Source organism: Syzygium oleosum, unplaced genomic scaffold (assembly GCF_021117445.2).
Source record: "Syzygium oleosum isolate NSW1041296 unplaced genomic scaffold, Sole_v2.1 Sole_v2.37, whole genome shotgun sequence".
NCBI classification, from domain to species: Eukaryota; Viridiplantae; Streptophyta; class Magnoliopsida; order Myrtales; family Myrtaceae; genus Syzygium; species Syzygium oleosum.
Genome location: NW_026607521.1, coordinates 795,743 through 810,951, shown reverse-complemented (window position 1 = coordinate 810,951; position 15,209 = coordinate 795,743). Strand labels below are relative to the sequence as shown.

The 15,209-nt window shown below is 40.4% G+C and overlaps 4 protein-coding genes across 7 annotated transcripts; 3 read left to right on the top strand and 1 right to left on the bottom strand.

Annotated features, from left to right (window-relative positions):
* Nucleotides 1-1,750: 1,750 nt before the first annotated feature.
* Nucleotides 1,751-5,534, top strand: LOC115688594 (protein ENHANCED DISEASE RESISTANCE 2-like). 4 transcript variants are annotated; one of them, XM_030614455.2, is made up of 3 exons: nucleotides 1,751-2,168; nucleotides 3,527-4,479; nucleotides 5,252-5,534. In XM_030614455.2, exon 2 carries the CDS (start codon nucleotides 3,540-3,542, stop codon nucleotides 4,473-4,475), a length of 936 nt encoding a protein of 311 aa, XP_030470315.1. In that variant the 5' UTR covers nucleotides 1,751-2,168; nucleotides 3,527-3,539; the 3' UTR covers nucleotides 4,476-4,479; nucleotides 5,252-5,534. The 4 variants fall into 4 exon arrangements, with proteins under 4 accessions (XP_030470315.1, XP_056161389.1, XP_030470319.1 ...); XM_056305414.1 differs by lacking the exon at nucleotides 5,252-5,534 and adding an exon at nucleotides 4,571-4,994; XM_030614459.2 differs by having other exon boundaries at nucleotides 1,754-2,168; nucleotides 5,272-5,534.
* A 2,431-nt stretch (nucleotides 5,535-7,965) lies between these two features.
* On the bottom strand, nucleotides 7,966-9,555 carry LOC115688612 (RHOMBOID-like protein 13). Its single transcript, XM_030614489.2, has one exon. It carries the CDS (start codon nucleotides 9,008-9,010, stop codon nucleotides 8,195-8,197), a length of 816 nt encoding a protein of 271 aa, XP_030470349.1. The 5' UTR covers nucleotides 9,011-9,555; the 3' UTR covers nucleotides 7,966-8,194.
* A 1,694-nt stretch (nucleotides 9,556-11,249) lies between these two features.
* On the top strand, nucleotides 11,250-11,841 carry LOC130135785 (uncharacterized). Its single transcript, XM_056305535.1, has one exon. The coding sequence runs from the start codon at nucleotides 11,311-11,313 to the stop codon at nucleotides 11,767-11,769; it is 459 nt and encodes a 152-aa protein (XP_056161510.1). The 5' UTR covers nucleotides 11,250-11,310; the 3' UTR covers nucleotides 11,770-11,841.
* Nucleotides 11,842-13,046: 1,205 nt separating this feature from the next.
* On the top strand, nucleotides 13,047-15,103 carry LOC115688593 (B-box zinc finger protein 24-like). The gene is made up of 3 exons (XM_030614454.2): nucleotides 13,047-13,481; nucleotides 14,172-14,465; nucleotides 14,610-15,103. Exons 1-3 carry the CDS (start codon nucleotides 13,299-13,301, stop codon nucleotides 14,829-14,831), a joined length of 699 nt encoding a protein of 232 aa, XP_030470314.1. The 5' UTR covers nucleotides 13,047-13,298; the 3' UTR covers nucleotides 14,832-15,103.
* Nucleotides 15,104-15,209: the final 106 nt, after the last annotated feature.

The following is a 15,209-nucleotide window of genomic DNA, read 5'->3' as shown; positions in this document are numbered from 1 at the left end:
GATTGAGATGATCCAATGCAGTGGCCGGCACATAAATCTAGCTTGAGGGGGGAAGATAAAAGAAATTATAATACTTAGCTAGGGCACGATTTGAAGAGACTTTACATGGAATTTCATGTATTATACATTTAATGAAAATTGCACCAAGCACCAAGCACCGTGCGGCTAAAGGGTGAGGGCACTGGCCAGCTCCTCAATCTGTCACCGATTCGTCGGAAAGCATAATGAACATACATCAATGGGAACCCATGAAGAGTAAATTCATATCGAGTACGGTCAAGACAAAATGATTTTTCTGTGTTGAGATTAGGGTTTATTTCAAAACATTAATTTGATAAATTAGAGGCGTTGGCAAAGGTTTTGACCACCTAAAGATATATACATATACACATATATAATACTTTGCAAGTTTCACAAACAATATTAAGTGCGGACTTTAATTTCAAATTAGCATATTCATATGTATGGATGGAACTTTTAAATGAGCATAATCTTCATAAAAAGAAAAAAACATGGAGCAAGATATAAAAAAAATACCAGTTAAAGTTTTATAAAACATAAGGAGAGAGGTTCAGATGTCTAAACATCTATGCGAACTCTTTTCGGAGAATCTTTGTGACATCTTTTGCAATAATCATGTCTCAAAGAATGATTTGATAGGGCAACGAATTCTTAATCATAATCTAATAAGGGGAGAGAGATTTCACCACAGCTTAATGAGAGTGCACATCTTCATGCTAAATCAAACTTCTGTAGTGGAATTCACGCTATAGTGCACTTATATGGGTAAAATCGCTTCACATTTAAAAAGATCTAGTTGTCTAAGAGCAATGACTAACTGGGCGTTGGTCCATCATTGGTAATTCATGTACCATTATCATGCTCACTTTGGGTCCGTTTGCTTCGCGAAAAATTAACAATTTGAAAAAATATTTTTCTAAAAATAATTGGTTATATCGTTTGAAATAATTAGCCAACAAAAAGTATTTTCATTATCGACAATAATTTATACCTAAAATTTTTCGTGGACGATGAAAATATTTTTCGTTTCATAAATTTTATAAGCAATACAAGCGATCATGTTTAGGAAAATGTTTACCAAAATGTGGATTTTCTGCTAAACAAACGAACCCTTAATCTTCTTTTTGGCCACATATTGATGTACTCAGCTGGGATAAATATTCTTGCTCCTTTCCAAACTCTATCGTCATTGCTTTCTAAGACGAGACACTTTTACATTCACGTGTGCACCTAATTTATATGGAACCGTTACACTAAATAGGCTAAATATGATCCGATAGTTGACACGCTTTTGGCCTGCATGAAATGGGTGCATCGATTTGTCAAAAGTACTTAATAATCTTTTTTTTCAAGTCATTCTTGTCATGTGTGTCTATAGAGAAAATGGCAATGTCTCCTCAATGCACAAATATTTATGATATGAAATGATGACAAAATACCTGATGGATTTGGGGCGATCTAAACACGTAACCTTGGATGATTAAAAACATCAATGCTTTGTCTCCAAACTCCTTCGCCATAATTGTAGTCCGCGTGATTGCCATCATAAGTCTATTAGAAAAATATACTTGTCGTGTGTAATCTTTTTTCAAAGTGTAAATAAATGAAATCAAGATTTGACTTAAGTCCAAAGAAATATACTTTTGTTTTCGCATTTCAAAATTCACAATCCTCATCTATAGATCCGGAGAAAAAGCCAGAAGAAACAACAAACGAAATACGCCATCAAAGATTCCTCAATTTTCAATTACCGTCTCGTCCACGGCGAATAGGAAAGTGTGACATCGATCCACGAACGCAATCGTTGCATCCTCCGAAGTCCGACGTGAGAATCTTCTTCTGTCTTTAGTCGGTCGTTCATCTTGCCACGAAGTTAAACCAATAAAGATCGTTTCTTTTAAAGTCTATACCTGTTGGCGAAATAAAAGTGCAATTCTTGGAAAAGTAAAAGGGCGAGCTTCTTTCAAAAGAGAAAAAAGAATGACAGCAAATAAATGGGAGAGATCTCACCTCGAGCTGTCGATGAAGCTTCCCGTCTTGACTAGGTAAATTTATCACCAAAAACCCAAATGAGCCCTTGATCAGATGACCTGTTAGCTGGTTATGAAACAGACCCAGGTTCTGAAATTTCTCCTCAACAGCTAAAGGTTGGATTTTTTCTCCTTTTGCCCCCACTTCTCGTTTTTTTAGCTTTGAACAGCACGAGATATTTGAATTTATGCATCTTGACCCTCATTTTTATGGTTTCTTGAAGCATGCTTTTTGTCCTTTTGCGGTGTAATGGCTTGGTTTCTGCGTATGTTAGGCAATTTCTGTTGATTTTGGTATGCATTTCCACATGCAGCGATTCTTTTTCCTGGTCGAGTGGATTATGAATCTTGATTCGGGGCGGAGCCCTGATATAGAAATTGGATGATCCGTATGATTGTGGTGGTTCTAGTGGGTTAACCTGCTTTCTTGTGTTGATTTTGTCAGCTTATTAAGCTGAATTTCGGGCATCTGATCTGCTCCTTTTTCCATGTGATTTAATTTGTGGGTGCAAGCTGTGGTTTATGTGTGTTTGGCCTCCTAACCTTGTTCTAATGTTCAAAATATCTGCAGAGCTTCAGCTTGCTTTTTGGGTTTTGGCTGTTGATCCTTCTCTGTTGAAATGGATGCAGATCTAACTTGTCTTCTTAAATATCTGTTTTCTCTTTTCTGGGTGAAGAATTTCAAAGAATTCATAGGAAGACACTGATTTAGATGTCAAGGATATTCTATAAAGACTGTCCTTTTCTTCGATGCGGCGTAGATCATTATGTGCCAAAGAAACCTCAAGGAAGATTTTGTGCGAAAAAATTTGGTTTACTGATGTGCTTCTGGGTTCTCCATATTTTGGAAGAAGTGATAGTGGTTGACTAATATGTGCGTGGCAATCTGTTTCTGATAGCTCTTTTTGTTGATAAGTTGCTTGAGCCTTCAGAAGTTTCTTTTCAAGTACTTGGCTCAGTCATCAGATGTACTCTGAAGATTGATCTGTCCCTTTATGTCATCATTGGATCGATTTGTGTCTCCATTGATAGTTAGGTCGGTAAAAGTGTTGGAACTTGGAAGTGGCTACTGCCCTCCATATTCTTGATTAGGTATAAGTAAGCAAAAGAATGAAGATTATTTCACCGATTTGCTCTCTAACACACATGTACTTGTGTTCTGTGTTCCTACTTTGAGAGGCATGGACACTTTGCTAAGTGGTCTCTTTTTCCTGTCTCTGTTTCTCCCTCCTGCTATTATGATATTATGAGTAAAGTAAAATCGATTTACAAAAAGAACATGCCTTTTTAATTTGACAGCAGGGATCTTCCTGCCCGGTATGCTATATTAGGTGAAGTGAGCGGGACAATAAATTTAGAGGATCAGTGGATCTTCGGTGTTTTTTCACCTCCTCACCTCAGTGGTGAAACAACATATTCATCATTTGTGATATTTCTTAATGTTCTTTGTAATCTTGAATTATTTGATGGTGCAGTCAATCAGGGGAAATGTGCAGCTCTGCCGACGCAAGTGATCCTCAGTGGATAGAGAAAGTCAAGTCAGAGGGGGCTGTTCCATGCCTTGATCCTGATAACTGTCCAAACGGATGGGCTTCTCCACCTGGAGACATATTCATGGTTAGAGGTCCAGAGTATTTTGCAAACAGGGTCAAAATTCCCGCTGGCGAGTATCTCTTGAAGCCTCTTGCATTTGATTGGATTAAAAGCTCTTCAAAAGTCTGGGAGGTCATGAACAATCCAAATAACCGTGTGAGGAAGGCCATCGAAACTGAATTTCCTGATGGGGACAGACCTTTTGTATGGGCTTTCAATCTCCAAGTGCCAAGCAAGGATAACTATAGTGCTGTTGCGTATTTTGTAGCCAAGGAACCTATTCAAGAGGGTTCCCTGATGGACCAGTTCTTAAGAGGTGATGATGTGTATAAAACCTCGCGTCTCAAAATGATTGCAAACATCGTGAAGGGTCCTTGGATAGTTAAAAAGGCTGTTGGAGAGCAGGCTATTTGCATAATTGGACGTGCCCTTACCTGTAAATATGTTGTATCCGACAATTTTATAGAAGTAGATGTGGATATTGGGTCCTCGATGGTTGCCAGTGCGATTGTTCACTTGGCATTTGGCTACATCACGACATTGACAGTTGATTTGGCTTTCCTTATTGAGAGCCAGACACAGTTGGAGCTACCAGAAAGAATCTTGGGCGCTGTTAGATTCTCAGAGCTGGACCCTGCTTCAGCGAGGCCAATGGAACCGTTTGATTGTACTAACGTAAATTTACAATCCTCTCTTTCCAGTAGATGGTGGAGGTCCATCGGTCAAGGGTTTTCCCATTTAATTAGTCAAAGCTCCCAGGAAAGCAGCTCTCCTTCTGGATCAGTGCACAGTAATGGCATTGGCGGTGATAACAAGAATGACAAATTATAAAATGGTAAGCTGTTCAAGCATGTTTTAATGCATGATACTATTCTAATAGCTAGTTATTTCTTTGTTCTTATTTCTTATGCATTTCCACTTTCCAGGGAGAATCAATTGCTAAGCTAAGATTCAGTATACCTTCTCGTGAGCACTCTTCTTTAGCACAGCTTTTACCTATTAAAGGAGATCTTTTGACACAGGAACTTTAACAAGAACTAGTCAAGGTTTAAGAGCTCATAACAGTGGAAAAAGTGATTCATCTTCATTAGACACAAGGTGCTCTTTTTTTGGAGAGATCTCCACTTCTGTTAAAAAGATCAGAAAATTGTGCAATGACAATTGATTACAATATCACCCTTAGGACTCCAACCAGAAAAGAGTTCACCTTGTGTCCGACTTCCGGACCTGACTAGAAGGCCTTCAAGTTTGTAATGGGAATTACACTCATGCTTATGTGGTTGTATCTGATGCTTGCCAGTGCCACAATATTTGTAGTGGGAAGTCAATTTAAGTGTTCAGGCTCTTGATACATCATCCATCTGTCACTGAGGCTCTTTGTTTTCAAATTAACTAGGACATATTCTGCTATTCACTGGTCTTGGCACACACTGCATCCAACAAAACTGCTAAATTGGTTATCGATTTTTTCAAAACTTTCTTACTTTTCTCCAGCAAACTAAATTGTTGCAAAGAGTGCGTGTGTGAGAGAAAGACAGAGATGCATCACTGCCCTTTTCTGTTTGTTGATAATATATCAGCATTTGTTGTATATTGGTTTCATACAGATTATATTTGCCACATGCAGAGTCAATGTCGGTTTCTGGAAGCATTTCGCGCTATCAAAGATTATGTCCACTTATGAAGAATTTGGGGACATCTACGCTGACATGTACAGCTTTGCGCTTGCTCATGCTGTCTGATACTTCATTCATCTGTAGAGTAGATCATATGGCTGAGGACCAATGACGATTTTTTTGTCTACCCATCTTTGACGTCTGCAAGGGCCTTGTATTTATGTGTTGCCAACATTGAATTGAATGAAAACTGATATGCCCTGCAGTTTGTGAATATGATTCAGCAATACATATTAAGTGGGTATTTATTTTTCCAATAGAGGGTCTAGTTCTGAGTATATGGATTGGTGTAGGTGATGGCTAACACTTGGTTTTTAGAGATACACCCCTTTGTTCTGCCCATCTTATGATTCTTATGAATTCTCTCTAGTTGCCAATCACCTCATACTACCAACTTATGAAGTAACGCTAGGAAATGGAAAGATTTGGATTATGAAATTGATTTATAAAGTCACGGCAATTTTAAGAGATATTCAAACAAGCATGACACATTCTAGAATCCTAAATTCTAATTCGTTAATTTAGTAGTAAAGCTTTAGGTGAATGTTTCAAGAAGCCTATCCCCTAAAGACTGGATGTATTCACGTAAGCGGCAATGTCACGTCAGGATTCCTATCCTATTCAACTGATGAATTTAATAAAAGGGATAGATTGGAGGTTAGTACGATGAGTTTGATGCATCCCCCCATTGGTCAATTTTTAGTTCAGACCTATCTTTCGAAGAGATTTTATGTTTTTCAAAGCCCTTTTCAAGAAATGTCCAAATCTAACCGATACGAGGACAAAATTCTTGTACATTTTAGTCGATAATCAACATGATTGAAGAAAGAAACCAATAGTTCAAGAAAGCCTGAAAAAGACCATTCAGAAGTTTCTCTCTCTCATCAACGAGTTCAATCTCCTAGTAGTCACTTTGATCAAAACTGAAACTGAAAACTACTCGAGATGTTGTCAAAACAAAATCTCTGTAGAAAGCGTCACGTCCTTGCAAAGTGCAAATTAGAAAAGGCCGACCTAAGCCGATACGCTGCAACTACCAGATCATGAATTTGCTGCTTGGGTTGCTAAGTGTGAGAGCCCGTGAAAGTCTTCTGCTAAATCGGCAGATAGACGAAGCACAAACATTATCAGATGCGAGTAACACTATATCTGGACACCATCTTCCCAGGAGCATAGATGGAGCTAGCAAAGGCTAACAACCGAGCCATGCGCCCCGCAACATATCTTACTCGCAATAACTATAGAGGCTCAAGAAAGGCCATGATTTCCTTTTTGTTTACACACTCCTCTGGAATCAAAACCTGTGTGTACATCCATCACTTGCCAATAGACCATAGTTGCAGAGGGAGATATTGTGCAGAATCTCAAGGTTCATCATACCATATGACACTAAAACAGTGGAGAAAGAGAACGAAAGCATTGCAATTGATCTTGATAACTCACTGGACTACATCAAAATGCAGGAGAACCGGATGGAAAAGCCTGATGATCAGAACGACAAAAAAGTTGCGTATGCACTTGATGCAAAGACGGAAGGTGTAACATATGCTTGCTTATTGTTAGTGTCATGCATATTGAAAAAGAATCACCAACCGTCCAATTTAAAAGTTTCCGATCATTGCCACACAACTTGAGAAGTGAGCAAGCGATTGTATGGAGAGGGGAGACACAGCAGACAGAAGCAGGGAATCCTACTAACACGAGCATAAAAAGCATGAACTTTATCTTACCTTACCAAAAAAAAAAAAGCATGAACTCCAACAAATTCTGGAAATAGTTATACAAGTAATGCAGCCTATAAAGGTGTTAAAAAACCTTTACAACTATTCCTAATTCATGCCAGTAGGTAAGACATTTGACGTGCCACCACGACAAAAGAAAAAAGTAATTTCGTCATGGAAAGTAATCTGCTTGATCCGGAAACAAGTAAAGACAAAAACTCAAGCATATACTGTAAGGTTAATAATACACTGAATCTGATCGAGTCCCAAGAGTTAATCCATTTTAAGATCCTCCTACCTACGAAATGCAGCTCGTGTTGATGTTGGTCAGGTGCTTTGCAGAATGAACAGGTACCAGGACTTGAAAAATCTGCTAGTGTAGACTTTTGGGATCTTAATTTACCAATCAAGAAAACCTCTTAAGAGGTCTAATACGAATAAGCATCGCAATATTGAAATGAGCCACTGCAAAATCTACAATTTCACATTTTTCTTTTTGGTGAGGGGAAAAGATGGAGGGAGAGAGAGAGAGAGAGAGAGAGAGAGAGAGAGAGAGGCAACGCAACTTCATAAAGAATCAAATATTCCATAGTAAAGCTTCATGGTTTGATAGCTACTCTAATTAGGTTGATTAGTCAAGGTTGCAAGAGAATCACTCAAATCATGGTTCAATCAGGTTGATTGGTCAAAGCTTGCAAGAGAATCACCATCTAAGTGATCCACATCATAAAAGTATCACCTGAAGACCATCATCCCCTAAATGATTAATGCTCTTAGAACAACTTGCCAAATGAATCTATCGGAACAGTTCAAACAACCAAGAATACATTTTCCAACTAAACATTGTCATAAAGAATAAGAAAGCTTCTTCATTTGACAACAGACCGAAGGAGATAGCTAACTCTATAATATGCACCACAAATGGAAGCAATGACAACCATCTGCTAGTGTAATAATGTAGACAAATGGTATCAGTACCATACAATAGAGTGATTCACCAAAACACATTTACAGAATACTATAATCTTCATGCAGCGAATAAAATCTTGGCAAGAAAAAATCACTGTTATATTGTGCATCATGAAAAATCTCAAAGTGAGTCAAGACCCAAGCTAGCTCCCACCCTTATAAGAGAAGGAAGAGGGGCTAAAGGTCACACGAGTTCAGCACCTCCAACTGGAAGCGCAGTCATTTGCAAAGTTCTACCATTCCCGGTTGCGACAAATCGCAAAGAAGGCAAGGAGGGATCAGTAACAGATTCAATCTCGAGAAAGTTTAAATCATAGGCGCCGGATCGCTTCAAACTATATATGAACAAAACCACAACCCATCCCAGCATTGAAATAGCCCAATAACTGTTCATTCCATGAATCACACCCCAAGCAACAGCATACCCGACAATGATTCCCGATAAATGCCCAAGGAAACTTGCCTGGGGAACGATGATAGAAGTGAAAATTAGGGACTCAAAAGGTGCAAAACTGATGGGAAGCGAAAGGAACCCGAAAAGGTCAAGCTTCGATGAGGGCTGCTTCACAGCAAGAATCGTCATCCACCCAAAAACAACACAGGAATACCCAACAGCCGTGACTCTCCGAAAATACTCTACCTTGAATCGATGAATCAATACATGGTAAATGCCCAAAACAAGCACCCCCGACAAAACGACCAGAACAAGGGTGTACTCCAGATAATACGCCACGCCAAGACCCATGAGCCCCAGCTGCTCCACTACTCCAAGACTCCAAAGCGCACTCATGTTGAAAACAAGATGCAAGACGCTAATGTGCGAAAACGCCGACGTAATTATCCGCCAATAGTGCCCTTCGACGGCGGCGTCGTAGCTCAGTCCAACATGCGAATAACCAATCCCTTTCTTCTGAATGTAGAACCATATTGCACAGCACAATCCTATGACACAGCTCGTCGCAGGTTTCTCCAAGATCTCGTAAAACAAAGGCTTCCCCATCTACTAAAACCTCAATTACCTTCTTGCTCGCCCGCACATTGGAACTTTCACGACTGCAAACAGCGTGAGATTCGCTCTCGAATTATTCGGCAATATCAAGAAAACCCAGATAAAAAAAATCCGAGAAATTGCCAGGAGACGACGAACTAGAAACTTGGCTTTTCAGACCCAGTCGAAGAGACGTTCTTCGGTAGAGATTCCCCTCAATATCTTGGGCTCAAGAAAGGAATCCAAGCTGGTTGGATATGAATTTTGCACTTCCAAAGACCCAGAAAAAGCTGATTGAATCTCGAGAATTCGCAGCAGTAACTTCTCACCTTCAGGTCCAGTACTAAATCTTTCCGTTCCTCGCAAACTCTAGATTTAACCAGGTGACCGACCGGGTCGCCGCGCGCCGTCTAGCTGACGCTCGCTTGCGGGGTGGGTGTACGTATATATGAACTCCGGGAGATCGCACTTCTTCTTGTTTTTTGCCTCTGGAATTCTCGTCTCTTGCCTCGGACAAAGATCGGCTCCATGAGCAGAGAGAGCACTGGGCCAAATCTCGAATGGGCTTTAAGTTTTTTTTCATGTATCCTGTCGAAAGTGCATCGACAGAAGCCGATTCGAGGAACATGAACTTACGGGAACAACAAAAGGAAAGGAGTTGCAGCCTGATCCAAGACTGCTGCAGGGCCTTTGAGAGCTTTGCATATCTAATGTCACAATGTTTCCGGTGGAAATTACAAAAAAAAAGTCTTAACTTATCGCAATTATGCCAATTCAATCCTAAACCTACTTTTTAATCGTGCCAATTTATAGTCTTAAACATTTTCACGTTTTGTCTATTAAGTCCATTTGGTCAATTTTACCCAGAATTCGCTGACGTGGACGTTAACCATCTTACGTGGCATGATCGGCGTTAATGTTGATATTTTTAATAGCTTTTTAATAATCTTTTCTTTTTTCAATATATTTTTTTCTTTCATTTTGGCCAACAAATGTCATGTCCCTTACCCAAGCTAGTGGGGCCGCCAAGGCTCTGGGCAAGGGCCTTCATGCCTCACTCAAGGTCGGCAAGGCCATCACAAGTGAGGGCCTTTTCACCCTCCTCCGCAGTTGATCAGGCCACGATGGCTTTGCCCAGGGCCAACGCGACCTTGCCAACCCTGAGCAAGGGCACGAAGGCCCTTGCCCAAGGCCTTGGTGGCTCGTCGGCCGCGAAAGAGGTGGCCCTCGCCCAGATCTTGTGAGTGCCTAGGCGAGGGTTGCAACCATCTTAAGTGGCCTGTGTGAGGGCTTGTTGGCCCTTACCATCGGCCGGCGAGGGCCCGGCCAAAATGAAGGAAAAAAAAAAGAAATAAAGAACATAAAAAAAATTTGTAAAAGTTGTCCACGTCAACTCTGATTTTGTCACATAGGATGGCTAGCGTCCACATCAGCAATTTTCATTCGGAAGAATTCAATTAGCAAATTGTAAAAAAGTTTAGAACTAAATTGACACAATTAAAAAATTTAGGAACTGAATTGACACAATTACAATGTGTTAGAACCTTTTTCATAATTTACCCAATTATTTCTTCATACGTAACAAATCTCAACCTTCTTAAAGTCTTCATTGTCATATGTTCATATCATCGACCATGGTGATTAACTTCTTAAATTAATGCATTGTCATCATCAATCTACTTTTCTTAGGTAGAATGAAAACCTAAACTACTAGGCATTAAGGAAAACATACTTGCTTAAAGGGGTCATTTTGCAGTCATCTAGTAATTGAAATCCGAGATTCGGTAATGTATAGGAGGGATCAACACTCTGCGATACTCTTTCGGTGCAATGGCAACAATGATCGGAACTATAATTTAATATGAAAGAGATCGCGTGTAAATTAACATGACATGATAATTACACCGCATTACGGTATGGCGAGAATGATCGGACATGATGACGAGCCGCCGATGATACGGTAATATAATGTTGTAACATGATCCAAGAGTTCGACTTTTCGATTCAGTGACGACATCACTGGAGAGCAGAAGAGACATACCGAATAAATCATTAGCAAATATTAACCATTCTCTGTTCTACGGGGTGGATATGACTTGGGTGCAACAGAAGCTACCAACCCTAATTGCACATTCTCCTTTGTGGTTCACCCACTAGGCAATAACATTCATTTTCTTAATCTCTACAACCACCAGCCTATTTCTTCTGTCTTTTCTTTGTTTTGAGTCTATATAAAGCCATGACACATCAACCGAAACTTAGTATCCCACACACCAAATCGTCATGCGAAGCACCAAAGTACAGAACCACGCATGAGCAGCAGTGAACCTGAACCACTTCATGATGATCTCCATCATCAACTCAACGATCACGATTACAGTTTGCAAGCCGGTGATCGTCACGACGAAGGAATCATAGTTAGTGTGTGCGAGTATCGCCGAGGCCGCGAATACTGGCACGCGAGGCAAGCGTTCCTAAGGAGCTACCATTTCTCCTCCTCGTCGCCGCCGCCAGAAGAAGATCATTGCGATCATGACCGTCGCGATGATCATGATCGGGCAAGTGGGTTTAAGGGGAAGCTCAAGAGGTCGATGAAGGGTTTTAATGAGACCGCTGCGGGAGTCGTAATGGAGGTCCGTCGAGGAATGATGTCCAAGAGGAGGCTCAAAATTAGGGTTTTCAGGGTCAAGCTCAATGTGCATTCTTCTTTGGTTGCGCTGACCATGAGATGTTTCATTCCCTGGTTTAGTAAAGTTGAGCGTGTGCGATGATCCACAGCTCAACTAGGTTTTACACCAAGAGTTCTCTATGTGAATATAATTGAGGTCAAAAGGTTGTAACTACTCTCCTTCCAAACACCATACACTCCTATCATGATTTCAGAACGATTTGACACCAAAAGTTCTCTATGTGAATATAATTGATTGACCTCTTGTGAGCTTGGCAAGAAGTACTCATGTCCACAGAATTTTTCAAAATTTATAAAAATTGACATTTTATGCCACACAGAACAAAGGGTAAAGGAAAAATTCTACTTCTCGACATCGTACTTTAACCTTTTCGAAATTACGCGATTAATACCGCACGATTTGAGCTCACGGTTTTGTCTTGGGAAAAATTATCCAAAAAGTCTTAAATTTATTGCACTTTTGTCAATTCAGTCCTAAACCTTTTAATTTTGTCAATTGAATTCTAAACATTTTCACGTTTTACTAAATTTTTTGGCCAATTTTAACCGGAAATCCCTGATTGGACGTCAATAGTGCCACGTAGGATGAGCAGCGCTGACGTGGACAATTTTAAATAATTTTTAAATAATTTTTTGAATATTTAAATAATTTTTTATACTTTTTACATTTCTTTATTTTTTTATTTTTCTTCTTCCAAGTCCGACCAGTCACGGGCGAGGGCCGGCCGACCCTCGCTGACCACAGGATAGCGCCCACGACCCTCGCTGGCCGCTGGGCAAGGGCCGCAACTGGCAAGGGTTGGCCGATGACCCTCACCGGACTTGGAAGAAGAAAAAAAAAAGAAAGAAAGAAAAGAAAAGAAAAGAAAGAAGAAGAAAAAGATAATTAAGAAATTAATATATTATTTAAAATTATCCACGTCGGTACCGGACGTGCCACAAAGGGCCAGCAATTTCTAAATAAAATTGGCCGGATTTGCTCAATTGGCAAAACGTGATATTATATAGACCTGAATTGTCAAAAGTGCAATAGGTTAAGATTTTTTAGACAAATTTTCCTCCTGTCTTGCATTGCACATGTTCCTCTCAAAGAAACGTCTTTGATTTCTCAGCAATCGAAGCAACATCTATCCCTATCCCTGTTCAAGATTGATGTACTGTGCTGGACACCGTGGGTCGAGCTACCATAAAAGATCTGTTCTCTCTGAGAACGGCACACACACATGGGGGTGTGACCCCACCAAAGCCTCGGTGGATGTTGAAGATTTCATGCTTTTGATTCGGGCCAAAATTCGTATCTCCTTATCTTCTCAGCCCCCTCAACTGTCCACCAAACACTCTCGTGTGTAGCTTGCAGTCATCAATCATCCACACACACACACACACAAACACAAGAACGCAACAATATCTCTCTGAGCCTCCTCTTTCTTTCATTCCCTCCATATCTTGATTCTCTCTCTCTCTCTTGTTCTCTTCATTCTTAAAACTGCTTCTGAACTTGTCTGTTAATCTCTCAGCTTGGCCTGAGAAGGGCATTTGTCAGAAGTAAATATTGCTGCTTGTTTCAGAGAGCTCACTTGTAGAGGTTGATAGTTGAAGAAGAAGAAGAAGATGAAGATACAGTGTGATGTGTGCGAGAGAGCACCGGCGACAGTGATATGTTGCGCGGATGAAGCTGCGCTGTGTGAGAAATGCGATGTGGAGATTCACGCGGCAAACAAGCTCGCGAGCAAGCACCAGAGGCTTCTCCTCAACTGCCTCTCCAACAGCCTCCCTCCCTGTGACATTTGCCGGGTACTAACCCTTTTCTTCTTTTTTGTTTTCCTTTTCTGATGTGTGTCAGCAGATGTTGATTTGCCTTTTAATTTGTTCTTTGAGTTCTTGTGTCCTTAATGGGCAATCTGGTTTGAAACAAATCTCGTTCGCGAGCCATTTGAAGCTAGTGAAATATATACTGAGCCGGTTGCACACTCAACTTTTTATCTTGTTCGAAGTAATTATTTGGTTTTCTATTAGCTTCAGCTTTTAGTTCATACAGAAAGTTGCTTATCATCGCAACTGATGATTCTTTTTTCTGTTCAGTTAAATTATTTACGGATCAATCTCTCTGGCTAAATGTAGTGGCTGCCTATTACTCAATTTTACAGACTCAATCCTTCTCTTTTTGTCTGAAGCGCAAGATAACCCTGATGTGCAATAGAATGAATGGCAAATCCTTGTAGTTACTGACTGACCATAGTTGTTCTTAAATCATAAACATAGTGATTAACAATTTAACACCCTATTTTGGCCATAGTTTAGTTCCTTAGGGGCACTGTGAATTTTGCACAACTAGAAAGACATAATATGGCCAAACAAAACTGAACTACTTTGTCTTTTCAGCTTTCTAACTTTGCAGATTTTGTGGTCATTTTACGGTGATACGAGGTACATACATTGTTTTCCACTCTAGTTCCATAATTTCATGACCAATTCGACATACAGGAGAAGCCGGCGTTCATATTCTGTGTCGAAGACCGAGCTCTCTTCTGTCAGGACTGTGATGAACCGATCCATTCAGCGGGGAGCCTCTCTGCAAACCACCAGAGGTTCCTAGCCACCGGAATTAGGGTGGCTCTAAGATCTAGATGTACCAAGGATGCCGACAAAACCTACTCGGAACCACCGAACCAGAGCTCTCAACCAGTTAAAACACCCCGCCAACAGGCTTCTGTCTCGACTTCGCCATGGGGCGTCGATGACTTGTTGCAGTTAGCGGATTTCGAATCTTCTGACAAGGTGAGATAAAGCGTGACCACTTTGGACTATACATGCGAATAATGTTCTGTGCTTGGGTTTCTGGTGATTGCTGTTTTCCTAAAAAATGTTACACATTGTTCTGTTATTTCTAGAGCTCGTTTTGATTTGTAATTTTTTTTGCAGAAAGAGCAGCTCGAGTTTGGAGAGCTAGAGTGGCTTGCAGACATGGGGCTTTTCGGCGATCATATCCCACAAGAAGCGGCTGAAGTACCTCAGCTGCCGATGCCGCAGTCGAGCAACTTCACTTCCTCCAAGACCTCCAAATTCAATGTCTCTCACAAGAAGCCAAGGATTGAAACATCGGACGATGACGAGGAGCACTTCACCGTCCCTGATCTCGGATGAGAATGGAGGAGTTAACTTTCGAGGGTAACGGTTGATAGATTTGTTCATAGTCTGGTGTGTTAGTACCTAGTTACATATATATGTGTGCACACGTAATGCATATACATCTTAAAGTTACTCGTTGAATTGCTTTAGAAGCCGTCCTCAATATCATGGGTTAGAAGAAGGGCTATTTCTTCTACTAGATTTCGTTTCTTTTTCTTTGTTAGAATTACACTTAAAATTGACGGCTCTGTATTAAATGTTTCTGCTTATGCGTTACTTTGTGACGACGACGAAGAGTCGAGCTTATGCGTGGGTGAAATTTACGACAGTGTCGCTATACCCATATTCTGAATGAGTCTGCAGGTAAGTTCAGACAGTATAGCCACTTTGTGT